Source organism: Denticeps clupeoides, chromosome 1 (genome assembly GCF_900700375.1).
Source record: "Denticeps clupeoides chromosome 1, fDenClu1.1, whole genome shotgun sequence".
In the NCBI taxonomy this organism is placed as follows: Eukaryota; Metazoa; Chordata; class Actinopteri; order Clupeiformes; family Denticipitidae; genus Denticeps; species Denticeps clupeoides.
The window spans coordinates 36507904-36534426 of record NC_041707.1 but is presented as its reverse complement, the minus strand read 5'-3'; the positions used below and the strand labels follow the sequence as shown (position 1 = coordinate 36534426).

General features: G+C 46.2%; 3 protein-coding genes across 4 annotated transcripts; 2 read left to right on the top strand and 1 right to left on the bottom strand.

The window, feature by feature from the left end:
* Window positions 1-265: 265 nt before the first annotated feature.
* LOC114801707 (RING finger protein 227) lies at window positions 266-1172 on the bottom strand. The gene is made up of 2 exons (XM_028999943.1): window positions 739-1172; window positions 266-585 (listed from the first exon to the last, which is right to left on the bottom strand). Exons 1-2 carry the CDS (start codon window positions 1139-1141, stop codon window positions 527-529), a joined length of 462 nt encoding a protein of 153 aa, XP_028855776.1. The 5' UTR covers window positions 1142-1172; the 3' UTR covers window positions 266-526.
* Window positions 1173-2517: 1345 nt separating this feature from the next.
* LOC114801700 (uncharacterized) lies at window positions 2518-7844 on the top strand. 2 transcript variants are annotated; one of them, XM_028999918.1, is made up of 4 exons: window positions 2518-2937; window positions 3696-3784; window positions 5986-6050; window positions 6144-7844. In XM_028999918.1, exon 4 carries the CDS (start codon window positions 6231-6233, stop codon window positions 6852-6854), a length of 624 nt encoding a protein of 207 aa, XP_028855751.1. In that variant the 5' UTR covers window positions 2518-2937; window positions 3696-3784; window positions 5986-6050; window positions 6144-6230; the 3' UTR covers window positions 6855-7844. The 2 variants fall into 2 exon arrangements, with proteins under 2 accessions (XP_028855751.1, XP_028855761.1); XM_028999928.1 differs by lacking the exons at window positions 2518-2937; window positions 3696-3784 and adding an exon at window positions 4739-4797.
* Window positions 7845-10048: 2204 nt separating this feature from the next.
* Window positions 10049-26120, top strand: dvl2 (dishevelled segment polarity protein 2). Its single transcript, XM_028999644.1, has 15 exons — window positions 10049-10516; window positions 14766-14835; window positions 16646-16821; window positions 17570-17679; window positions 18022-18151; window positions 20325-20415; window positions 20502-20571; window positions 20663-20802; window positions 20950-21026; window positions 21101-21168; window positions 21860-21982; window positions 22326-22457; window positions 23533-23709; window positions 23835-24053; window positions 24489-26120. The coding sequence occupies exons 1-15, from the start codon at window positions 10356-10358 to the stop codon at window positions 25034-25036; spliced, it is 2292 nt and encodes a 763-aa protein (XP_028855477.1). The 5' UTR covers window positions 10049-10355; the 3' UTR covers window positions 25037-26120.
* The last annotated feature ends 403 nt before the right edge of the window (window positions 26121-26523 follow it).

Sequence of the window (26523 nt, the reverse complement as noted above, 5' to 3'; positions counted from 1 at the left end):
TTAAAAAGTGATTGTCACATGTGATACACAGCAGCAGAGCACACAGCGCACACAGTGAAATTAGTCCTCTGCATTTAACCCATTACCCTGAGTGAGCAGTGGGCAGCCATGACAGGCGCCCGGGGAGCAGTGTGTGGGGACGGTGCTTTGCTCAGTGGCACCTCAGCGGATCGGGATTCGAACCGGCTGATTACAGGGCCGCTTCCATAACGCTAGGCAAGATGTTGAATGCCATACATACAATAAATGACAAAATAAAAAAAAAAACTTTGTATAAAATCATTTATTTCATGTACAAAACCGTATGAAAATAAATAGCAGAAGAAGCAAAAACATGGAACAGCTTTGCGAATAAATAGCTCCGAATACTATACAAAACCCAGAATACTGAATGAAATGCGACTTTGGCCGCAGACGTGACCCATATGGACGGGTAGAGCCACCGTGACCCGGCTCCAGGTTCAGGGTGCCACGTCCATGTAGACAAGGCTGGTACCAGATGGGCATCTTGTGCGGCGTTCCTGCGTCACATAAGGTAACTCGCCATGATGACGATGTCCCTCATGTCTTCATTGGTCATACAATCTAAGACATAACCAAGAGAGAAAATTAGACAAACTGGATTCGAATACTAGATCTACTCATAAAAGAGCTTCACGTTAAACCAGAGCTGAATCTAGTCTGACTAGTGCTATAGCACGACATTATAGATGTGATGCACGGAATAGGACCGCTTACCGTGGCCTGGTCTCGACTCGTTCCCGATCACTTTGTTGCAGAAGCGTTTGAAGGACTTCCACACCTTCCCGGACCTGGACCGGGGGCTTGGCGCTCTGTCACCGTCGATGTCGTGCTGGCACGGGCTCTCCGGCCCCTCGTCGTCCGACAGGCTCTCGGCGTCCGGGACTCCCGCGGAGACCAGACGCCCCAGGGCGGCCTCGTCCACCGGCAGCAGCCCCCTGACTTCGCCGCCCGGCACCGCGGTGGGGTGGCGGCACAGCGGGCACACGACCTTCGCGTCCCCGGCCATGGTGGCCAGGCAGCTCTCGCAGAAGGTGTGTCCGCACCGGAGCTCCCGGGGACACCGGCGGCCGCTGTTGTATCGCCAGTAGCAGATCCCGCACTCCACGTCCGGACTCATCGCTGCCGGGGAGCGGAGCCCGGCGCGCCGCATATGAACTCGCGGTGGGCGGGGCGGAGGCTCCGGGGCGACGTGCCTGCGGGCGTAAACAAAACAGCGTGACGTCATACGTCACCAGGCACGTCCCTCGCGCCGACGGAAGTAAAGGACACGGCACGAGCGGTGCTGCGTGGCACGATGCTAATCATTTCAGCCTGAAGTGGCAACGTCTGAGCTCTGGTTTGGTTATTTCAGAGTGGGTTGATAAAATGGAGCCTGGAACTGGTCCACAGTGCAATACATTGTATTTAGTGATTGTCATTGAGAAACACTGCAGCACAGCACGCGGTGACACAACGAAATGTGTCCTCTGCTTTTACATTTACATTTACAGCATTTATCAGACGCCCTTATCCAGAGTTACAGGGACAGTCCAATTTAGGGCTAAGTGTCTTGCTCAGGGACACAAGAGGGTTCATAGGTGAGTGTGTTACACACTAGGCTACTACCACCCACTTTTAACCATCACCCTTGGTGAGCAGTGGGCAGCCATGACAGGCGCATGGGGGGCAGTGTGTGGGGACGGTGCTTTTGCTCGGTGGCACCTCAGTGGCACCTTGGCGCTTCGGGATTTGAATCGGCAACCTTCAAACTACGGGGCCGCTTCCTTAACCGAAATTCAACATTTGAAAAAGAAATGTTTTCAGTCCTCTTTTAGAACTGCTCGTGGATTGTGGAGATGTCCATACATGCATTCTAGACCTTTTTTCATGTCTTGTTGAAGGCTGTGATTCAATGGCTCCTGACGAACACCGACCTCTTTCCCGACAAGGGGTGGCGAACCCGCGTGCTCTGAACAAAAATAATATTGAAAGCCGCCAGCGGCCGTGGGTGTGTGTGTCTAAAAAGTCCCGCAGGGAAGAGACGGATCGGGAAATGGCGTTGCCACTCTGTTGCCACTGGCCTCAGGAATAATCAGATGTCAGGCTTTTAAAGGCCATGGATCACACTTTGCTTGAGTACACCAATCTCAAACCTTTATTCATCTATGACCTTATCAAAAACAACATGTGAACCTTTGGATAAAGTTTATTTAAGCTATATTTTAGTAGTTCTATACTATGTCATTACTATGGCCTGGTGGGTAAGGCTAGGGAAGTCACAGGTTCAAGCCCCACTTACTACCAATGTGTCCCTGAGCAAGACACTTAACCCTGAGTGTCCCCAGGGGGGCACTGTCCCTGTCACTACTGATTGTAAGTCGCTCTGGATAAGGGCGTCTGATAAATGCTGTAAAAATAATAAGAAATCTAAATAACAATATAATAAAACCACACTATTCCTTTCTTTCCGGGGCCATGATTTACAAGAATCCACCAATCTGGGGTGATAGTAGACTCGAGGGTAACAAACAACTTGTTACGTTTGTGTCCCAAAGCAGGACAGTTAAGCCTGAGTTGTATTTGTCATCTGTATTTGTCATCTAAATGCAATGTCATTGTCAACAGTGACAATTGACACACTAAAGTACAACAAATCACTTTTTCTAACAGTTGATATTTTAAGAGATCTTTGAGAGCCATGTAAGTGTTTTGCAGCAGGCGTGGTGCACCCACCCAAAAGGCATGCCGGCGATCTGAAAGCTGGCACAGTGCGGCATGCTGGGACACGTGCGTTGTTGTTGTGCAGAGGTAACTCATTATAGTCCTGCAGGCTTCCCAAGAAGAGCTATGTTGTTGCTGGCTGTCCACCATGAGGAAGGAAGTTTAAACGTTTACCAGAGAAGCCATACAAGGCTGAGAAATAAAGTCGAACAGGTGAGAAACAAGTGTGCGCTAAAAAAATACATTCCATTATTCAATATGATTCAGAGACAGAGTTGACCTATGACCCCTCATGATGACGTTGTAAGTAAACAGGCACTATCCTAAAAATACAACTTCCGGACCGATTACTGTAAGTGCAGTAGGCTGATTGTAAGTCGCTCTGGATAAGGGCGTCTGATAAATGCTGTAAATGTAAAAGGGCTTTGTGAAAAGATCAGGTAGAAGCTGGAGTTCGGTGCTTTGCAGAACTGAACCCCTTCGATCCTAAACAGAAACGGATGACCAAACAGGACTGATCCATAAGTCTTATTGCTCCTATAAAAAGGCCCGTTGTACCACTTGTGAATTGAGCAGACAGGCTTTCCATTAGTAACGTGCCAGTTGCAGTTGAAAGTCATTCAGCTCTGCAAGGTGCTACAAGCTGGGAGCCCCTGTGGGGTTTGGCAAGGGGCTATGGGCCCCTCTCCTGGTAACCAAGGCATTGCTAGGTAATAAATGTCTGGGAAACCAGGAGCGATGTGTGGGCAGGGGAGAAGACATGGCATCGGGGGACAGCGTCGAAGGGGCGTTGACTGGGAGACCGCCCTCAGACAGCGAGCCAGAGGCTCAGCGGCGTTTCGGAGACAAAATACTGGAAAAGGCCACACAATTGTACAGACTGGTACTGATATGAAGACGTGTGACTGAAGGAGAACAAAACACACGTGCGTCATCAAGCCATCACGGCCCGTCTTTTCTCTCCGCTTCAGCGGCATCCGAACAGCGTGATAAGCATGGACAATCTGTTTGGCAGGTAGTGGTGGACCAAAATCTTCCATCAGACAAAGTGAATTCTAAGGTGAGTACGTCCCGACTTCTTTCAATGTTCAGTTGAGGCCAACCCTCATGATTCTAGAGAGTACAAGTGCAAGTGCATCTTAAAAAAATTACATTATAAAACAATCAGTTTGTAACGTGCAATTTAATTTCATTAAAAACCTTTTCACAATAGTTTTTATGATGCACTGGTATTTTCTCAGATTGTTTCACAAGGCACCTATATTCCACAAATATTTCAGCATGTTGTGTATATCAAGATATAACAGTGTAAGTGTGTTAACATGCATAATGTGCTAGATTCCGTTGTAATGTGACAATATAATGGGGGAGATGTGCATGTTTCATATGTATTCATTGTCTGTCGAAAAAACAGCCTTATTCCACGTTGCTAAAAGTACATTTTATTACAATTTTACTGAATTATTTTTAGCTCCAGGCCTGAGGGAATGGTTGTAAACAACTTGATTGCGGCTGTTTTGCCTTACATCACCAGCTCCCTCCAAATAGTAATCTCTGCGGAGACTGAAATGGCCAATCCCCTTGAGTGACCGTTGCCATGTGACAGACGTTATGGGATGTCGAAACAGATAGCTCCATGTAATTGAAATTATGGACAGCATTATTTGTCCACACATCCGAGCGAATCTTTAATTCATTTCAAAATTATGAGAAATTGTTACATGTATAAATTCTTTAACTTAAACAGATTAAACATTAGTACTGATGTGCTTATGTATGTATAGATATCTAGAGATACAGTACAGGCCAAAAGTTTGCACACACCTTCTCATTCAATGTGTTTTCTTTATTTTCATGACATTGGTGGATTCTCACTGAAGGCATCAAAACTATGAATGAACACATGTGGAGTTATGTACTTATAAAAAGTGGAGACCTGGTCTCCACAGTCACCGGACCTGAACCCAATCGAGATAGTTTGGGGTGAGCTGGACCGCAGAGTGAAGCCAAAGGGGCCAACAAGTGCTAAACACCTCTGGGAACTCCTTCAAGACTGTTGGAGAACCATTTCAGGTGACGACCTCTTGAAGATCATCGAGAGAATGCCAAGAGTGTGCAAAGCAGTAATCAGAGCAAAGAAACTAGAATATAAAACATGTTTTCATTTATTTCACCTTTTTTTGTTAAATCCATAACTCCATATGTGTTCATTCATAGTTTTGATGTGTTCAGTGAGAATCTACCAATGTAAATGGTCATGAAAATAAAGAAAACACATTGAATGAGAAGGTGTGTCCAAACTTTTGGCCTGTACTGTATATCTAGATATTACCACTGTTTACCTGAAGGCATGATGGTGAGTTACTATTGCACCAATTATGGCATGTCTTAACCTTTTTTTTTTTTTTTTTACCTTTTTAGAAGAAAAAAATAACTTTACCAACAGTGACAAGTATTGGTAGTTGTTCATATTCTCTATTCTTCAGTAGGAGTAAAAAGAAAGAACAGAAGACAGGCCCTAGTTCACACAGACAGCATGACAGTGCAGCAGAAATCTGTTTATTGTGTTCTTCTATTTAGTTGTAAACTCTCAGAATAAAATGTTCCTGTTGTTGTATTTATTCGTTAACACACCCTAATTTGCTTGGTTCAGTGTTGTTAATAGATTGGGTCAGTGGTGGCCTAGTGTTTAAGGAAGCGGCCTCGTAATCAGAAGGTTGTCGGTTCGAATCCCGATCCGCCGAGGTGCCACTGAGGTGCCACTGAGCAAAGCACCGTCCCCACACACTGCTCCCCGGGCGCCTGTCATGGCTGCCCACTGCTCACTCAGGGTGATGGGTTAAATGCAGAGGACAAATTTCACTGTGACAATCACTTCACTTCACTTCATTCTTAAAGATGGCCTTTTAGCCAACAGTGGGCCACAACCTCCTTGATGACCGGTTGTGATATACTGCTCTCTACTGGATGGATTACAAAGTTCAGCAAGAGGCCAAATCTTACATGTTTCACCTTTAAGCAAATAGATGTTGTTGGTTTTTTTTTTCATTTCAGTTCTTTTCCCCCATCTTTTTCGTCTGAGACTAGCTGGGTCTAGTATTTTGGGAACATCTGTGTAAGCTTTACAAGAAATGGGCCGAGGGCTGTTTTGATTACTGGAACACTCTCATTACCGTGATTAATTAACCTCATTTGGCTGAAAAGGTCACAAGAATTCGTCAGTACTGCTGCCTCATGAAAACGTTCCGCTTCTGTCAACAGGTTTGAGATCAGCTGGCCATATATCTTCCTGCTCCCGTGAACTTCCATAAACACAGCTGACCCTGGTAAGACATCCAAGGCCGAAACACATGCAAGTTTGGATAAAAAAGATCACAGCGCCGGTCACAATGTTCTTCTTCTTTCATTTCTGGGAATAGCGGAGAAACTCGAGACTTCTTAACAACACCCACACCCAACGTCTGGACTGAGATCAGAGAGACAGCCCCCTGCATCCAGGTCCTACAATGTCTGAGATCCCAGGGGTAGTTCAGGAGGAGAACCCAGGCTTGGGGGACCAAGGGGAGGTGGAGTGTCCCATCTGTTACCAGGAGTACAACCAGAGCAGCAAGTGCCCACGCATGCTGGAGTGTCTCCATGTCTTCTGCACCGAGTGCCTCCAGAGGATCCGGCACGCGACCCCTTGCTCTCCAGACCCGGAAAACCCAGCTTCCATCTCATGCCCCCTCTGCCGCCACCCTACGCAGCTGGAGACCGGCGATGCCCACGCCCTGCCCCCCAGCTCCAAAACCCTGTCTCGGCTGCCGCCCGTGTCTTTCCGCATGCCCATCTCCGTGGCAACGCGCCTGGCCACCACCGTCACCCAACGGGTGGTGGTGTCCCTTGAGTCCCGCGAGGCCCGGTTCATCATCTTGCCCACGGTGAGCCTGCGGGTGGAGCAAATGAGCGAGGAGGACGGGAGGAGGAGGAGGACCGCGGCGACTGCCGGGCTGGAGGGGGAGGCGGAGGCCTTCAGGCAGCAGCGTAAGAACTTGCTCTGCGTCCAGCTGCTGGCTGTGATCTTCTGGCTCATGTTTGTGTTCACCTGCGTCATCATGGTGGTGTTCGGCCCAAGTTTCTTCCACAGCTGAGGGAAAATGGACATGTCGCCCGGCCAGTGGGGGTGGAAATAAAATACCCTCCCCGACCACAGAGAAGCAGCATTAGAAACCATGACAGCGAGGACTACTGTTATGTTTATATTTAGCATCTACACGCCCTACATCAGCGGTCAGTTTCTGACCCTTCCGGACAGCAGCGACACCGACGTTTGACACCAACGTCCTTGTTCGAATGGCAGTGGAGCTGTAAGAGGATCTCCTCTTAAAAGGACAAGATCTAAAATGTCCCTGTGGTTCCCTGTAGATGAAGTGTTCCTGATGGTATTCATAATTGTTAAACGAAAGCACAGCACGCGGTGACACAACTAAGCGCGCCCTCTGCTTTTAACCACGGCACTTTGCTCAGTGGCAGATCAGGATTCGAACCGGCGACCTTCCGATTGCAGTGCTGATTCCTTAACCTCCAGGGCCACCGCCGCCCCTGCAGGTTTCTGATCACACCGGCGGCGTAAGTGTATGGGTGTCTTGGGAAGTCGTGGAACATGGGGGAGGATAGGCCTCACCAAAAAGCCCTGTTCTTTATTGTAATTTCAATAACGCCAACATGCCTGCTGTGTTAAGGATGGTCCGACACACAATGCTGGGCTCACACTACGCGAATTCGGCACAACACAGTTTTGTCGTGTCCTGCAGATTTGTCTGAATACCAACATCAGGAGCAAGACATGGGCCTTGTTGTGTGACATGACTGAAGAACAGGGATGCCCTGTGAGACCCTGACGGAAAACAGCGTGCTACTTCATAGCCACAATCGACAATAAGGGCGTGAACAATGACTAGAAGCACGCTGGTTGTATTGCTCTTCTTATGGAGCTGTGATTGGCCAATCTCACATGGTCACCAGACAAAAATTTCCTGTTGTTCTCATCCTCTTTGAAAACAATGTTTTATTGTGGTACATAATTATTTTATATATATTTTTTTATATATATAATGGCTGATCCCACGTCCTTTTTGGAAATCAAATAATAATAAAATAATTATGTACCACAATAAAATATTGTTATTGATGAAAACAACTGAATATTCTTGTCTGGTGACCATGTGTGTTGTATATCATTTTATGATCAGTAATGTAGTTTTATACAATTTTATGATAATAGAATTTTATATGTAATAAATGGACGAGAAACATCTCACATCTGGAGTTGTACACCAGTCAAAAAAGTGGGTATTTGTGTATATATATATATATATATATATATATATATACACACACACACACACACACACACACACACACACACACACACACACACACACACTCCAGATGTGAGATGTTTCTCGTCCATACAGCCAGTCTTCAACAGTGCAGGATGTTACTAAACCAGATGTTCTGCTTTACGACCATATCTTCATACCCTACTTAGTGTGTAGTTTGTCTCCCTCATGTGGTTTTCCCATGAAGTTTTTTTTTTTTTTTACAATCTTATTTTTTATGTTTGATTGTCTTTTATTAACATCAAACTTTCAAAACCTTGTATTTAAATATATCTGTGATCTGGTGAAGTTCTAGTGGATTTAATGGTGCTGCAACATTGTATTTATGCTGTGTGAGATATGAGCACCTCTGGGAAGAGCTGCAGCTGTAATGGATCTGCCATATGGAAACCTGGCGTGCTTTTGCCAAGAACAACAAAGAGCTTTTCTTATTTATATCTTGCAATTGATGGCTGTGAAAAACCCATTTGTGGATTGATAATATGACAAGATTATTGTTTATTCATTGATTTTATCATTTTATTTTATGTATTGAGATTTAACTTAATTCACTTACCATGTATATATAGTGCAAAAAATTCTATTTGTATCTGCTCACAATTCTGGAAAGTTTTCCCTCTTCTGTATTCCAAGCGGTACAAAGCATGCTGGTGTGATTCAATTCATATGGTTTTATTTAGTAAAAGTTGGGGACAAGTGGAACGCCTGCGGGTGGAGTTTCTTCTCCAGGGGTTCAGTGGGGTTCAGCCTCTAGGCACCTGGAGGAGAACATATGACGTAACGCTGGGTGTCAGTCGTATCAGATATCTTCTAACCTTAAAAAAAAAAAGGTTTCGTGCAAAACGTATTCCTTACTTATAAATCTTAAATGAAGCTTTATATATTCTGACAAAATTCTGAAATTGAATGAATGAACCAATACGATACGAAACACAACACGATATATGACAATGTTATATTCAGATTTACCAACCATGCACAATTTGCAGATTCTACACAAGCACTACAAACCACACACATTAAGTAGATTAATGAGATTTGACTGAACGTTGCTGTCGCGGTGCAGAGTACGGGTGCAAAGTCAACAAAATGCACCTAACGGTGAAGTGGACGGTTCGGGGATTAAATATTATATAGTATGTACATGAGGAATGTATGTAATTCGAATATTTTTTTCCTTGCCACTGTTGCCTCTGGCCTGCTCGGCTGGGGCCTTGAGCACCGTTCTCTTTGTGACAACGTACATTGTAAACAAGCGGCATTTAAATAAAGGTTGATTGAACGACTGATTGATTGATTACCGGTGAATAATGAATAAATCTCGCAATGCCAGGAAGCTGCAAATAATTTCCAATGCATTATCAATCTGCAAAAAGCTTTTTTTTTTTTTTATCTTTTATGACATCCAGTGAACGTGAGTGCGCATGAAAGCGTGATGATAGGATGGTAGTAGCCTAGTGGGTAAAACACTTGAATCAGAAGACCCAGGTTTAAATTCCACTTACTACCATCGTGTCCCCGAGCAAGACACTTAACCCTGAGTGTCTCCAGGGGGGGGACTGTCCCCTGTAACTACTGATTGTAGGTGACTATGGATAAGGGCGCCTGGTAAATGGTGTAAATGTAAAATCCGACGTGGTGGTAGGGTGGTAGAAGCCTAGTGGGTAACACGCTCGCCTGTGAACCAGAAGACCCAGGTTCAAACCCTGCTTACTACCATCGTGTCCCCGAGCAAGACACTTAACCCCGAGTGTCTCCAGGTGGGGACTGTCCCCTGTAACTACTGATTGTAGGTAAATGCAAACGTAACGAAAGCCCCTTCTCCGAGGGGTGGGGTGGGGGACTGGGCGTGTCCCCGGCGAGCGTGACGTCACACGCCGCGTTTGAACCCCCCTCCTCCTCCTCCTCCTCCTCCTCCTCCCGCCGTGTTGTTGTTGGGGGAAAAAAAGTTGGAGGCGCGGAGATAGATGCCGAGCGCAGATGTCGGCGTGCCGTTTCGCCCGCCGCCGGAGGCTTTAGTGTAGGGGAGGGGGTCGCCGCCGCCGCCGCCGCCGCGTTCACTTTTACGACTTTCGGAGGAAAAACTTTTCTTCCCGTCCGGCTTTTTCTTCTTTTAGGCTCCGAGGAAACCTCTTGGCCGCGGCGTCGCGTTTAACTCTCGCCCCCTCCCCTCCTCTTGTTAGCCAGCTAGCTTGCTAGCTGCTCCCTTCTTCTTCTCCCACACTTTCCCCCCGGTGGGTCCGTGGAGAAATGGCGGAGACCAAAATCATATATCACATCGACGAGGAGGACACCCCGTACCTGGTGAAGATCCCCATCGCGGCGGAGAAGATCACGCTGCTGGACTTCAAGCAGGTCCTGAACAAGCCCAACTACAAATTCTTCTTCAAGTCTATGGACCAGGATTTCGGGTGAGTGGAGGCCGGGGGGTCGGGGTCCCGTCCGGCCGCCGCGGAGCGCAGGAAAGCGGCGGCAACTTCTTTAATATAATAACTTCAACAATAAAATATAATACACGTTTACTTACGCCCTTACTTCTACTTATCTACAAGGCTCACGAAACACTCATTTCCATTAGTTTCCATTATTTTAACTTGCATCCTAATTCTCGTATTAGTATTAAAAAAAAAAAACAATTATATATATATATATATATATATATATATATACACACACACACACACACACACACACACATATTTTTAATATCTGTATTGTATTGGGATTTTTTACCAATACAATACTTTTTTCCCCCCTAAGAATCTTTAATAAACTATTTAAGTTTGCACTAACTAGGAATTGGTTGATTGTTTCAATGAAGGACGAGATCACAATTAATACTCAAAATGCTTATTACGCATATAAAAAAAAAAAAAAAAAAAAAAATATATATATATATATATATATATATATATACACACACACACACACACACACACACACACACACACACACATACATACAAGGAAGGGTCAATCAGTCAGGATGTTCTTTTTATGTATTTTTTCGTAAATGTCTATAAACAATAACTTTTATAGGCAAAATGAGACTTCTGACTTTTTATTTTCTCCCAAACACCTCGTAGCTTTATTGTGTTCTTACGTTTCCAGAGACGACCAGACAAGCGGCGTTAACGTCGCCATTTGATAGTTTGAGCCTCGTATTTTCTCCATCTCCTCTGGAATCTGGAGATTTTCGGCGGTGGGAGTGCCGCCAGCTCTTTTGTCTCGTGTACGTCCTTCCAGAACAGAGCAAAAATCCCCCCCACCCACCCACCCGCACTCGGCTAATTAACGTCCGTCTGGAGAGACGGCGCTTCGTGCCGGAAGTGTCCGGCCGACTGTTCACGCCAGCATGCACGGTTGGCCTTATTGGTAAGGGGGGGGGGGGTGTGGCGGTGGTCGGGGAATCACGGCCTCAGTTGGAGGTAAAGCACAGAGTGGCTCTTCACGTCATGATTCCTTCGCCGCTGTTCGGATCTGAACTTGACACGGCTCTCCATCTGGCACGGTTTGCAGGGGAAGAGCGTTTAATAGCGGCGTTGTGATTTAATTGAATTCATTGTGCAGTATTGTAGCACTGGGTGTTTGCTTCGTAATGTAATTCACAATGCCGTCATGGTATCAATGTCACATGTATCAATGAAAAAAACCCAACTTTTCAAAACTTTTTCAAAATGTCTTTACTCCACGAACAAAAATACGTAAATAAAATTCAAAGTTAAATGGATGTTTTTTCAGTGCATGTTGTTTTGAAAGTGAAGTGATTGTCATTGTGACCCAACAAAATGTGTCCTCTGTATTTAACCATATATATGGGTGGTAGTAACCAGAGGACCCAGGTTCAAACCCCACTTACTACCATTGTGTCCCTGAGCAAGACACTTAACCCTAACTTGCTCCAGGGGGGGGCTGTCCCTGTAAATACTGATTGTAAGTCGCTCTGGATAAGGGCGTCTGATAAATGCCGTAAATGTAAATGAATGTAACCATCACCTTCGGTGAGCAGTGGGCCGCCATGAAATTCGCCTGGGGCGCAGTGTGTTGGGTACGGTGCTTTTCATCAGGGGCACCTTGGCAGTTTGGGATTTGAACCGCAACCTTCCGATTACGGGTCCGCTTCCTTAAAGCCGAAATTGGCTTGCGGTGAGCTAAGTGTGCGTATCCATACACAGTTGCCTTGTTAATGTTTGTACTTAAATATTTGCGTCCGTACTGTGCGTCATAATCAGTAGTGTGTACTCCTTACCACCAGGGGTCAGCGTCGAGGCCGCCAACCAAATACCTGAAGGAACACCTGTATCTTAAAATAGTCATCTGTTGAGTTCACGATTTACGGAACATGTACGTTCCGTTTATTTTTGAGTACGCACGCAATAAAACGACGCGAAGAACGCTGGATACGGACTGTGGCTGTACGTACGGACATTACACAGGTATATTTCTGCCTTTACCTGCTTGGTCAGAAGTGTTACACCACAGCTGTAACACTGGGCAGGTTCGAACCATGTAAAGTCAAGCACGGCCTACGGTTGTTAAAACAATCGAAATGTGTGTGTGGAACGTGGAGTTCGACGTGACGTCCATGCTGCTCATGTGAAGGGTCCTCTACGTTTCGACAGTGTCTGTGTATCCGTGCCCGTTTTGCCCGGGCCGTGGATCTGGCGGCCGCCCCTCGTGTTTGTGTTTCCTGTGTGGAGCGCCGGGGGCCGGGGGCAGCTGTCAGGCTGACTGTGTGTGGCAGCAGCAGTGGTGGATCTGGGGGGGGGGGGTTGGTCTGCGGGCCTGGATGGGGGCCATTTGCTGGACGTCTGAGGCAGAATCAACAGGAAAAGCCCAGTCGGGCTCCCCCACGCTGTTCCGGAAGACTCTCTCCAGTTTAATTTCTTCTTTTTTTTTTGGAGAGAGAGAACCGCACTTTCACTCTCCTCTCTTTCTTGCTACTAAGCCGCAGAGTTCTATTTATTGGCTTTTAACTGAGTGACGTGTTCATCAGACAAAAGACAACGGGTTTGAATAATGGAGTGACCTCACAGCAACACCCGTTATAAAATCTGTTCTGCAATTTAGAAAAAAAAAAAACCCCACAAGTTTACTTTATACCAACATATTCATAGTATATAGAACGTCTCATTTTAAGTAGAATAGGAGACCAAGTGCCATATTTTCCTGTGGGACGTGTTTCCTAATGACACCAGTTGACTCATCCACTGATCTAGGAGCCCCGAGGGCGGAGATGGGTGCTGTGCCTGTGCGTGGGACGTGCTGACAGGAAGGGGTTTAAATAGTCTAGACATCGGACACGACGCGCATGCGAGCAGTCAATCATGCATCTGGGCTCCTCCCTTTTTATTACATTTTTTTACTTAAAAAACAAAACAAACCCCGATACAATGATACAGATAGCCAGCAAGCCGCGTTTCGTGTTTATGTAATTCTGCAGCGCTGCATCCTTGATGTTGCGTGAGCGAACACGAACGTCGGTGGTAGTAGCCTAGTGGGTAACACACTCGCCTGTGAACCAGAAGACCCAGATTCAAACCCCACTTACTACCATTGTGTCCCTGAGCAGGACACTTAACCCTGAGTTGCTCCAGGGGGGGACTGTCCCTGTAAATACTGATTGTAAGTCGCTGGATAAGGGGGGTCTGATAAATGCTGTAAATGTAAATGTACGTAGCACGACCTACGCCGCTCACCGTCCTGTCCTCACGTCATCAGACAATATGAGTATTCCAGCTTCTAGTGCTTGTGTTGAACTCTATTGCTCAGCATGTGTGTGTTTTTTTTTTTTTTTTATTATATATACAGTTGCGCCTTTGTGCGGTTCTCGGCCCCGCAGCCTCGGCTGTAGCATAATTGCTAATGGATCGGAGGAATGTGAAAGTGGCGCGTGAAATAGCACGGCCGTTTGTTTGTTTGTGCGTTGAGGCCATAACGGGCCCTCTCAATTTACGGTAGAATTTAGCGACGCGCTGCGCTGCGTTCGGCAGGAATGCGGCTCGCGTTAGCGGGGGGACGTTTTAGCTCTTGGATGCCTCTTTAGTCGCCATAATTGGTCGGGCTTTTACTGAAGGGACCACGGGGTTTCGGGAACGAATCCTCAAGACACGTTTCATTCCTAGAAGAGCAGTGATTTTATGTATGCGATATGAATTTCAATCTTAATCCATAATATATCAGAGGGGATGGATTTCCGTGCTGAAATCAGCATCAGATTACTCCGATTTTCTTTTTCCTTTCGGTCTCCAGCCGTAGTGTTTTGCACACATGGCCGACTCACAACTTGGTCCCGCATAAATGTACGCTAGTAGTCGAGAGATAAGCCGCTTGCAGCGATTCATGCACTTTATTGATAAGTGGTGAGATTCAGGGATGTGAAATTTACGATTACGCTAATCCAAGTAGAATTTGATCATAAATTGTTGAATTTCAATGCTGTAAAAAAAAAAAAAAAAAAAAATGCTTTCGGTATAAGCATTCGGTATAAAAAGAAAGTTTGGTCCCATCTGTCCACTATTCTTTTTGTCATTTCTTTATATATATATATATATATATACACACACACACACACACACACACACACACACACGTTTAAAAGAGTGTATTTGGGCATTTGTGTGAAAGTATGTTCCATCTTCCCCCCCATCTGTGTCTGTAGCGTTGTGAAGGAGGAGATCTCCGATGACAGCGCCAAGCTGCCCTGCTTCAATGGAAGAGTGGTTTCCTGGGTAAGAGTCTTCGCTGCGCACAGCCTGCCTGCCGGCCCGGGGTCAGTTTTATTACAGTAAAGGGTTGCGGTGAGAAGAGAATTCACAGTCAAGGATCTAGGCATCGTTTCTGCACTTTCCCACCCGGAAGACGGCAAATAACCAACCTAAAAGCCATTGGAGCTCCGTTAATAGAATAACCAGCCTGCCTTCCAGCAGGATCCTGTAAAAATTTAAGGGCCGATGGTAAGTGGAGCGTATTCCCAAACCCTGTAATACGTAGGCAGAGGAAATAGTCATATGGGAATCGTTCATTTTTCTTCTTCTTCCTTTTCTACCCCCTCTTTCCCCTCCTAGGATATTCTCATCCTCTCATCCAGTAAGACTTTATAATAGAGCCATATAAATGGATATTGTCTATTGGAGTGGGCCATTGCTCACTATTTATCATGTGAAATGATGACCTGTTGGAAATGTCCAACGCGGCTCCAGAATTAAACCGCTCCTTCTCTTTTAGCCCAGGACGAGACGTAACCAACGAACGGGTTGGACTATTTCAGGGGGACATGTCAGGGGATTGACCCTTTTAGATAATTTTTTGATTTGTCAGTACTCTAGCTATATCCAACCTAACCTGTATATTGAAAGAGCATAAATAGCCTCGTACAATTAATAACCAAATGTTTTCTCTGCTGCCCTGCTCCATTGCAACCGGTTAAGTTGCACCCAGCGTTTTACTGTAATTTTTACCTGTTGCGTTAACAGGTTTTGTACGTAAAAGGGCTTGGTTTGTTTTGTTTTTTTGATCTCCCTCCCCGCTGCCATTGTGCATGTAATGTGTTGAAACAGACTCCACCTTAGCGCTGGCAGAGTTGGAGGCAGGTGCTGCTATTAAAATCTCACACGACTGCGGGGACGGACACGCGATACCGCAGCCGGGCGGGAAGACGACTCCCCGAGGAGGCCATCACAATAGCTGTCACAGAGGAGGGGGTTCGGGGTGCAACACCTGGCCCTCAGCAAACCCCAAAAAATCCCAGGCCGGCAGACTTCATCGCAACCCTTTTTTTTTTTTTTTTTTTTTGTCTTCTTGTCTTTAAATTGCATTAAAATGCATTTTTGGACAGCGGTGTCATCACGTCATGCTAAGTCATGTGTGCTGCGTTGGTTAAAATTGCCCTTTTTGTATCAGAATGTCACTTGAGTCTCCAGATAGAGTTGAAGTGGAGAGGTGCAACAAAAGCCTCTCCTTCGAGTCCACTTTCAAAAGTCAAGCACAGTAACTGGAGCCCCAATTGGCGTAATTGTTTGGGAAATGGGTTGAGTTTTTTTTTTTAAGGCTCCTGCCATCTTAGCCCTTGAGCCACAAACTCTCACATGCACTCGCCGACACACACACACACACACAGTTTATTTTCCAGTTACTTGATGTAGGCTAAGCTAATGGACGCTGGTGTTGCGTTACGTTGTGGATCACTGTTTTCGTGAGAAAGCCTTCACACAATACCGCACTGTACTCCCTCCCTCACCTTCTGGATGTGCCTCACCATTGTGTTACTGTGTCATCCTGTTTGTGATGGAGGTGTGAAAGTTTAGATTTGTGCAGATTTTTTTTTTAAGTCCCGAAAGTATTGAGCTTTGAACTGTAGTGTTCGTTTTCAGATGGGAAGTAGGATGTGGGTTTCATTTGATGGCTAAAGCGGCTAACGGGTAGCGCCAAATGTCGTTCAGGGTTGCGCGTTGTGGTGTGAAAATAGATTTGACCGTACTTCAGTACGGCACTCATCGCGGTTTTATCATGTCTAACATGTCTGCCTCTTTCTTTACATAGCTGGTGTCCTCAGACGCCCCCGCAGCCACGACCGCGGCAGCGGCAGCAGCACCGACCTCGGAGCCTGCCGCTCCACCCGCGGAGGTGCGTCCACCATCGCCCCCGCCTCCGCCCCTGCCACCCCCTCCAGCTGAAAGGTTGGGGGGCATCGGGGACTCCAGACCTCCTTCTTTCCAGTAAGCACAGTGGATTCGTCCCTGTTTATATTTTATGAAAGTCGGAGCGTTATGACGCTGTACTGGGGGCGCAACAGTTGACGGTAAAATATTGAATCACTTACAGACAGTGCGGTTTTTTACATTTACGACATTTATCAGACGCCCTTATCCAGAGCGACTTACAATCAGTATTTACAGGGACAGTCCCCCTGGAGACACTCAGGGTTAAGTGTCTTGCTCAGGGACAAAATGGTAGTAAGTGGGATTCGAACCCGGGTCTTCTGGTTCATAGGCGAGTGTGTTACCCACTAGGCTACTACCACCCTTTTTTGGTTTTGTGAAATTGGTCCGCAAACGGGGAGGGCGAGATGAAAGTTCGAAGAAACGGAAAAGGTAACGGCAGCAAAGACCTACCGCGTCGCTTCGGTCAAACACGAGAAAAGAACCAGCACGTTGTTCTGTTTACACAGAAAAAAAATACGGGGTACGCATCGTACCGTGGTACTATACCGGTATTGTTGCACCCCTGTACTGTACAACTTCTAATAAAGGCCCAGGCTGCACCAGATACCATCAATAACAAGAGCCTGGTGTTTGTTTTACATTTGCCATTTTGGTAGTTATTGATAATATTATACTAATTTTATATACTATAATTAGTTTATAAGATTAGTTATAAGATATGCGCCATCGTTTGAAACTAGTTTCACAATATTTAAGACTTTGTGCCGTTTTCAGTTGTTCATATCTAATTTCTCCCATGCAGCCCCAATGCCGCCGGCAGCGTGGAGACCCTGGACGACCAGACCGAGACAGAGTCTGTGGTGTCCTTCAGACGAGAGCGACCCCGGCACAGGGACAGCGTGGACCAGCATGGTGAGGGACAGTGTGGGGTCACACAGGCAGCCCTGACCGCCGCAGGCGCCCGCAGCGCTGGCCTTGCAGTGAAGGGCAGCGGCGTGGGCTTTGGGGCCTCGTAAAAAACCCACTGATGTGGTTCCCTGGTTCACTCACGAGTCACTCTTTTATGAGCTGTTGGCGTGGGGCTCAGCTCCTACAATAGGATTCCATTCTTCTTCTGACCACAATGCGGGAGGACACATTTGTCAGTTAGTTTTACATTTGATCCTGTTGTAATTTTTCGCCATCTGTCTTCTTCTCTGGTTCTCTGCGTTTGACGACTTCTGTGCTAATTTAGTGTCTCCCTTTAAAAAAAAGGGCCACGGATGAATGGGCAGAGCCGTTTAGAGCGCCACCTGGCGGGCTACGAGAGCGCTACCACGGTGATGAGCAGCGAATTGGAGACCACCAGCTTCTGCGACTCGGACGACGATGACACCATGAGCAGGTAGGAGACAGGAAGGCTGCAATATTTTCTAGACCCACTGCATGGTGCCACCTCAACTAGTCCACTGGGCCGGTGAGCCAAGTCACGATCGCAGGTCACTAATTGGCCCCGCAGCATGTCATTATGCAAGATGTGGCATTCTGAACTAACCCGATCATTTGTCATGTGTCTGCTGTAATGAGTGTTCAGTACTGTATGCTGAACACTGTACGTGTTACATGGCACACCTCAAAAACTGTGTCAGGGTCCAACATGCACGTGTTTGGTTGCTCTGTGTGTGTGTGTGTGTGTGTGTGTGTGTGTGTGTGTGTGTGTGTGTGTGTGACAAAGTGCCTGGATCATCACCAAAACAGGACTGTTGACTGATAAAGTGTAAAACGTAAAAAAAAAAAATACATTCCAGGAAAAGAACACCTCAAATACTACATTGGCCGGGGGTGGATCATGCTTTGTTGAAAGGAATTAAAATTAATATGAATAAACTCCAGCAAATTCTGGAAACAAACCACAATATGACGTAAAAAAAATGCTATGATCGAGAGCAATCGATGCAGAATTTGAAGCCTCGTCCTTGCAAGTAGCATCTGAAAGACTCTTAGTTGGCTGCATGTAAATAATAATTCTTCTTCCGTAGTGTTTTTCCTGCAGAGTAAAGACAGAAATATACTTGCTGTCCGTACTGTATGTCTTAATCTTCTGTTTTTATTATGGCAATTCGCATCAGCTCCAGAATGTTACGGAGAGAGATCAGATGAAGTCCCACTTTGCCATGAAAATGAACCAATTCCGCTGCATTTCAGCCCTGCCACAGAAGGACCTGCTGAGATCATTTCACTGACTGAGCACTGATGACCACAAGGCATTGTTCTTCCATGGTTACCTGCAAGTCATCATTGCGTTTCATAAAAAGGACTTCACAGGCAAAGATGCTACTAAGATTGCACCTAAATCAACATTTATCAGATCATCAAAAACTCAAGTGTCATGAAGAAGGCTTCAGGTCGCCCAAGAAAGTCCAGCAAGCGGCAGGACCGTCTCCTAAAGATGATCCAGCTGCGGGATCGGGGTGCCACCAGGTGCTCAGGAATGGCAGCGGGCAGTTGTGATGGCATCTATACGCGCGGTGAGGAGAAGACTTTTGGAGGACGGCCTGGTGTGAAGAAGGATAGACTGGTATTCTGCAAGAAGTGCAGGGATTGGAATTTTCATTTTTTTGTGATGAAGCCCCTTTCCGACTGTTTGGGGCATCTGGAAAAATGATTGAACGCTACCATCAGTCCCGTCTCGTGCCAACAGTAAAGCATCCTGAGACCGTTCATGTGTGGGGCTACTTCTCATCCAAGGGAGTGGGCTCACAGCCATGAGTAAAGAAGGGCACCACAACATCCTCTTACAGCAACTTCTCCCAATCATCCAAGAACAGGAATCAATGCCTTTTCCAGCATGATTGAGCACCGTGCCACAAGGCTAAAGTGAAGTGATTGTCATTGTGATGCACAGCACACGGTGCACACAGTGAAGTTTGTCCTATGCATTTAACCCATGACCCTTGGTGAGCAGTCGGCAGCCATGACAGGCGCCCGGGGGAGCAGTGTGTGGGGACGGCGCTTTGCTCAGTGGCACCTTGGCGGATCGGGATTAGAACCGGCAACCTTCTGATTACGGGGCCGCTTCCTTAACCGCTAGGCTCGGGGAAGAAAACATAGAAATTTTGGCCAGGAAACTCCCCGGACCTTAATCCAATTGAGAACTTGTGTGGACAAACAAAAACCCACAAAGTCATACTGATTATGAAGGAATGGGTCGCCATCAGAAGTTGATTGACAGCATGCCAGAGGTCTTGGGGGGAAGGGGGGGGGTCCAACAATGCAAGTATCGACCCTTTGCATAAACTTGATTGTCAATAAAAGCCTTTGAAACTTTAAAATGCTTGTTATTACGCTTAAGTGCACCAAAGAAACAACTGACAAAAAGACCCGAAATCCCCGAAGCGGCAAACCTTTGGCCACGATCTCGTAAGACTGGCCCTATAAACCTACGCAGGTATGGCATCTCCTTATACGCTTCGCAGGATAAGGGACAGTTGGTGTATGCACGTACATGACGGCAAGTGTATTTCTGCCTTAAGGGCGTGTGTTGCTAAGTTGCGCGCATGTGTGTGACTTTATTTCAGGTTCAGCAGCTGCACGGAGCAAAGCACGGCATCGCGTTTCCTGAAACGGCAGCGGAGGCGGAGGAAACAGCGGCCGCCGAGACTGGAGCGGGTGCGTGCGCGGACGCGTCTTATTTTAGCCGGGATCATGGGACGCGTGTTCCTACATGTCTTTGCTTTGCCCCGTTTGTCCACCAGGCGTCATCGTTCAGCAGCGTGACGGACTCCACCATGTCCCTCAACATCATCACCGTCACACTCAACATGGGTGAGGGACGCCGCTCTTGACTCGTACCGTCCAGAACCAGCCGTTTGTTCTGGCGTCTCGCTCACTTGTCCTAGTTTCACCTGTATTTCAGAGAAGTATAACTTCCTGGGCATCAGCATAGTGGGCCAGAGTAACGAGAGGGGGGACGGGGGGATCTACATCGGCTCCATCATGAAGGGTGGAGCTGTGGCTGCAGATGGCAGAATTGAGCCCGGAGACATGCTGCTGCAGGTGTGTGTGTGTGTGCATGAGTTTTTAAAGTGGAAATACTCACATTGTGCAACATACTCTGCGAAGCCTGTGCGCGTGTGAGGCTTGTGTCCCCGCGCATTGCTAAGTAATGACAGTCTGCTGTTTTTGTGTGTGTGTAATTGACAGGTAAATGACATCAACTTTGAGAACATGAGCAACGATGACGCGGTCCGGGTGCTCAGAGAGATTGTGCACAAACCAGGGTGAGTGAGGTGTGTGTAAAAATGAAATAAGATTAAAAGACAGCCGTTTAATGTTATGTGTCTTTGTCCCTCAGACCCATCGTTCTTACAGTAGCCAAATGCTGGGACCCGTCTCCTCAGGGCTACTTCACACTCCCTCGCAGTGAGTACTGTATACCGCTAGAAACAGAAAACGTTCAAGCGCTTAATGTTGGGGGGAAAAACGACCACGTTAATATCTTCCATCTCTGACACCAGAATTACCCACAACACACTAGCGCACTTCTGGATGCATTATTAGCAGCAGTCTGCATGCAGTTATGCAAAGAATGCCTAATGCTCATCTAAAGTGGCCACACAATGTTCAGTGTCCCGTTACAGAGTGTAGCAGAGTAGGGACAATGGAATGTGTGTGCGGAGCAGGGTGGAAACGGGGTGGGTCCTGGATGGTGTAGGGTAGTGGGATGTTGGGGATGGGGCGTTGGCCGGAATGATTTCAGTCTTATGTGATGCTGGTTTGATCTTTTTTTTTTTTTTTTTTTTGGTCATCAAAATGTAATAAGTTGTGTTTTAAATGAATGCTATTTGAACGGTTTGTTTATAAATCAACGTATTGTTTGATCATTTAGTTAAAATGAAATAAAATGCATAAAAGTGGCACATGTGATCGTCCATCTACATCAGTTATACCTACATATACTTCATATTCATCTCTCCCTGTTACATTTAACTATAACAATTACAATTATGATCGTTAGTAACTGAATGGTCCTGTCTCGTCTAGCCATGTCATTGAAGATGCCTGCTGTAAATGAATCATTGTCGACTCAGTTTCTCTCTGTCTCTCATGTCAGATGAGCCCATCCGACCCATAGACCCAGCGGCGTGGGTGAGCCACTCGGTGGCCCTAACAGGGGGGTATCCTCCTTACCCTGGCAGCACCATCACGTCCAGCTCATCCGTCACTGAGACTGAACGTACGATTTCTTTCTTTCCATTGTGTCTAATAGAGTTGTTATTATATTGCATTTTAGTGCAGTGTGATGTGTTTGTTGGAAATTTGTGTAGATTTGGCAAATACGCTGTTTTTTTAAATTTTTTTTATAGACCCTTGTCTGGTTCCCCTCTGTGGGTTGGTACTGGGTTGTAAACTTGTCTGTAAACAGTTGTAAATGTGTCGCCCTCTCATCTGCAGGTGGTTGTAAAGTGTTCCTCTCTTTGTTCTTTGCTCTCCCGTCTCTCTCTCTCCCGTCTCTCTCTTTCTCTCTCTCTCTCTCTGACTTGCCGCCACATCGTCTTTGTCCTCCGTCCTTTTTTCAGGTTTTGACGAGTTCAACCTGTCCCTGCACTCTGACATGGCGTCAGTGGCGAAGGCTATGGCCTCGCCAGAGTCCGGCCTGGAAGTCCGAGACAGGATGTGGCTGAAGATCACCATCCCCAACGCCTTCCTGGGTAAGAGAGGGTGAGATCCAGGGACAGACAGAAAGTAAAGAATGAAAGGGGGTTACATTTATGAAAGTGTGAAAAGTGAAAGTGAAGTGATTGTCACACGTGATACACAGCACACAGTGCACACAGTGAAATTTGTCCTCTGCATTTAACCCATCACCCTGAGTGAGCAGTGGACAGCCATGACAAGCGCCCGGGGAGCAGTGTGTGGGGACGGTGCTTTGCTCAGTGGCACCTCAGTGGTACCTTGGTAGATCGGGATTCGAACCTTCTGACTACGGGGCCGCTTCCTTAACCACTAGGCCACCAGGCCCCCAAAATATATGCAGGGTTCCCATGGCTGAGGGAATTTCTTGAATATTCCAGATATTTCCAGACAGGGAAAGGTGGGGAATTTGATCATTTGGATGCCAAGTCAGGGAATTTTGTTAATAGCATGTAGTGCAGTAGCCAAAACCTCTCCCACTCTAAAATATATATTGTAGAATGCAGAGTTTTTGTAAAATCTGTGTTGACATGTACACTCAATAACTTACCAAACATGCCAGGCAAGTGTACATTTCCAGACATTTGGCTTAAGGACCGGCTCACTCAAAATGATGAAAGATGCATGTAGAGGACTTGAGTCGAGGTTTTGGTTTGTTCCATTTTAACACTCCAAGCTGCCTTTATTCAACAACAATGACATAAATGCGGTTTTGAATTCTATTACATTAGACATTTCATTATATGCGATGTAGGGGTGCTGAAATTACTCTCATCACTGAATCACGATTCGGCATAAATGCAGTGCAGAACATAATCAATTATTATGTTATAACATTATAATGATGTTGCTTGCCGGCTTTATTTATTATGTATTTATTTTTCCTTGTTAAATGTAGTGCCAGTAGTGACTGTGGCTGCCTGATCTTTAGTGCCTTTAATGCACTAAATCCTTAGTTTTAATTGTATTGGTGCTTTTTTTTGGTGTACCATTATAAGGAGTGTGTTTTGGAATTTTTGAAGTTCCTACTTTGTATTGAACAAACCTATACGTGAAAGGCTAAAAGGGGGTTTGTGTGTCTGTGTGTACCAGGCTCAGACGTGGTCGAGTGGCTGTATCACCACATCGAGGGCTTCCAGGATCGTCGGGAGGCGCGGAAGTACGCCAGCAACCTGCTGAAGGCCGGATTCATCCGACACACAGTGAACAAGATCACCTTCTCGGAGCAGTGCTACTACATCTTTGGAGACTTCAGCGACTGTGAGAACTGTGAGTAAAAGCTTGGCATTACATTCTTCCAAATTAACTTTTCTAAAAAAAAATAAATGAATATGACTATTATTTTTGAGTTTCATACAAATATATCCAATTTATTTTTTCTTTTTGATCTTCAGACATGGCTAATTTGTCTCTGAACGATAACGATGGCTCCAGCGGAGCTTCAGATCAGGACACTCTGGCCCCCCTGCCTCTCCCTGGGGCCACGCCCTGGCCCATGCTGCACTCCTTTCCCTACCAGTACCCCCATCCATACTCCACCCAACCGCCACCCTACCATGAGCTCTCCAGCTACAGCTACGCTCCCGGCAGCACCGGCAGCCAGCACAGTGAAGGTGCAAATGCACACACTCACAATCATATCATTGTAAATACAAATTTCTTACATAGTTTAAATTTTGTTTTTAAAATCCAGTTGAGTGTAACGCAAAGCACTTGTTCTATTAAACAGTCCTGCTCATCATTTGCCGATGCAATTCCTGCTTCTAATGTGATAATCATCTTATGAGACATTTCCCTGCCATAGACACCAATGCACAAGTGATTACACACTCACATGCAACAGATGCAACTGTCACCCTGTGACCTCTGATTCGGCGTATGCTGTTTTTATGTATTGTTGGGGTAGAAACAGATTTCTTATGTAAACCTCCTGAATATTTTGTTGTATCTGTTTCTACTAAAGTGGCCAGTGGGAGTGTAGAGTAGAAATTCTGTGATATTCGGAAAGACATGCCATGAATTAAACTCTGCTGGTTTCTGCTCTTCAGGGAGTCGCAGCAGCGGCTCGACGCGGAGCGAGGGAGAGCGGAGGAGGGGTAGTAAGGGTGGAGCAGGCAGCACCGCCGGAGGAGGAAGTCGGGAAGAAAAGTCTCCCGGTGCCGACTCGCGCTCAGGTAGTGGCAGCGAATCTGAGTATTCGACCCGCAGCAGCCTGAGGCGGGACCATGGCTCAGCCACGCCCAGCGAACACAGTCACATGAGTGCCCGTTCCTCGCACCACCGCGGACCCCCTCCGCCTCCGCATCCCCAGCACATGGCTTACCCGCCCGGGATCCCTCTGCCGTACAACCCCATGATGGTCATGATGGTGCCCCAGCACCCCCACCCACACCCAGCTCTGGGAGGACCCCACCCGCAACCTCCCGGGGTCACTCCGCACCCAGCCCTGCCCCCACCCTCATCCACCCCTGGGGGACCGCCTGGGGCCCCACCCACCCGGGATCTGGGCTCAGTCCCGCCTGAGTTGACCGCCTCACGCCAGTCCTTCCACCTGGCAATGGGCAACCCCAGCGAGTTCTTTGTGGACGTCATGTAGTGTGTGTGTGTGTGTGTGTGTGTGTGTGTGTGTGTGTGTGTGTGTGTGTGTGTGTGAGAGAGAGAGAAAGAGAGTCTAAGTGAATGGGATATGGGACCCGTGATTATAGTCTGTATGACTTTTATATGGCAGCAGTGCAGGGTGGGGCAAGTGCTGGGCGACGCCCATCCCTTCTGGTAGGAACAGGGTTTAATAGTGAACATAGAATTTTTATTATTAATATTTTCTTTTGTAATTTAGCCAGTGAAGTCAGGTAAGACTTTAGGAAAGTCTCCCTGGTCCCTCGTCTTTCCATTAAAAATGGTTTTGGTGAGAGAGTTTTGCTTTTTGAATCTCTCATGGCCGTTTCCAAAACATTTTAAAAGTACTGTGTAGATAGAAATAAAAAAAAAATGCCACAGAGATCAAATCTTTCTCCGCTTTACACCCAGCATGTCAGGCATAATGTATAAACTGGTTGAATTGTCAGTTTTGATGGAATTGTTCACTCATCTGCATGCCTCAAATGAAGTAACTGAACAAGAAACAAAGTGCTCGCTTGGGGGCCATAGAGAAGTAAAAAAAACTCCTGCTTTTAAAATACATTTTAGGCAGGCGTTCCAGTTTGAAACGGGCGGCCTGACGTTAAGGCTGTTGCTGGGAACACTGTTGTATAAATTCCAGGTTTTTACAACTCATTCCGCTCACGAGTGAAGTTGCCCGAACGTCTCTTCGTCTCTCTTTTTGAAGGAACTCGCTCTGTATATAAGACTTTAAACTCTGACGCAGTACAGTTACAGTGTAATGTGAAACTAGGGATCACTGGCTGGTGGTCTGTGCTGGGGTCAGCGTGACCTCCAGGCAGACTGTCCGAAACAGAAAATGGTACTTGTTTAAAACCAAAAAATAATGATAACATTTTATAAGGTACTTTGGGTGATGAATGTTATGCTTCCCTTACTTTTTTTTTTGTATGAAGAACCATATTGCTGTATAATCAAATGATGCAGGTACCAAATGAAGCCCGCACAATATGACCTGGAGTTGCCATTTTGTTTATCATGACTTTGTTTTCCAAAATAAATTTGTATTAGATTGCAATGTACCGTCTTGTCTAAGTCTTTGTGTGCTCCTTTCCGACTTTATAACATTTTGCGGCTCGTTTTTCAGTTCGTTTCATATCTGCATCTGGAAGCAAGATGTACAGCTAATATGATTTTTATTGGATTTTATCCAAAGTACAATGCATTCTGAAGCGTGGAGATATATAAACATACATAGTGCTATAAAACATAGAGAACATCAGATCATACACCTCTTGAAATGAATACGCTAAGATGGTGGATTATTACAAGGCAAGCAAGTGCCTATGTGTATGACCAATAAAATATACTGATGAGTGTTTTCTAAACGGGCACAATTTAGTTGTCTCTAAACTACATTACCCATGATGCCGTCTGAGTTCGTTCAATCTTTTTGGCTACGTCACTTCTTTAGATAAAATAAAA

Bases quoted from the DNA above. Each gene is read 5' to 3' on its own strand.
- dvl2 (XM_028999644.1), top strand. From the start codon at position 10,356: ATGGCGGAGACCAAAATCATATATCACATCGACGAGGAGGACACCCCG. The intron at 10,517-14,765 runs GTGAGTGGAGGC...CTGTGTCTGTAG, and splicing joins TCTATGGACCAGGATTTCGG to CGTTGTGAAGGAGGAGATCT. The intron at 20,803-20,949 runs GTGTGTGTGTGT...TGTAATTGACAG, and splicing joins CCGGAGACATGCTGCTGCAG to GTAAATGACATCAACTTTGA.
- LOC114801700 (XM_028999918.1), top strand. From the start codon at position 6,231: ATGTCTGAGATCCCAGGGGTAGTTCAGGAGGAGAACCCAGGCTTGGGG.
- LOC114801707 (XM_028999943.1), bottom strand. From the start codon at position 1,141: ATGAGTCCGGACGTGGAGTGCGGGATCTGCTACTGGCGATACAACAGC. The intron at 586-738 runs GTAAGCGGTCCT...GTTATGTCTTAG, and splicing joins CGAGTCGAGACCAGGCCACG to ATTGTATGACCAATGAAGAC.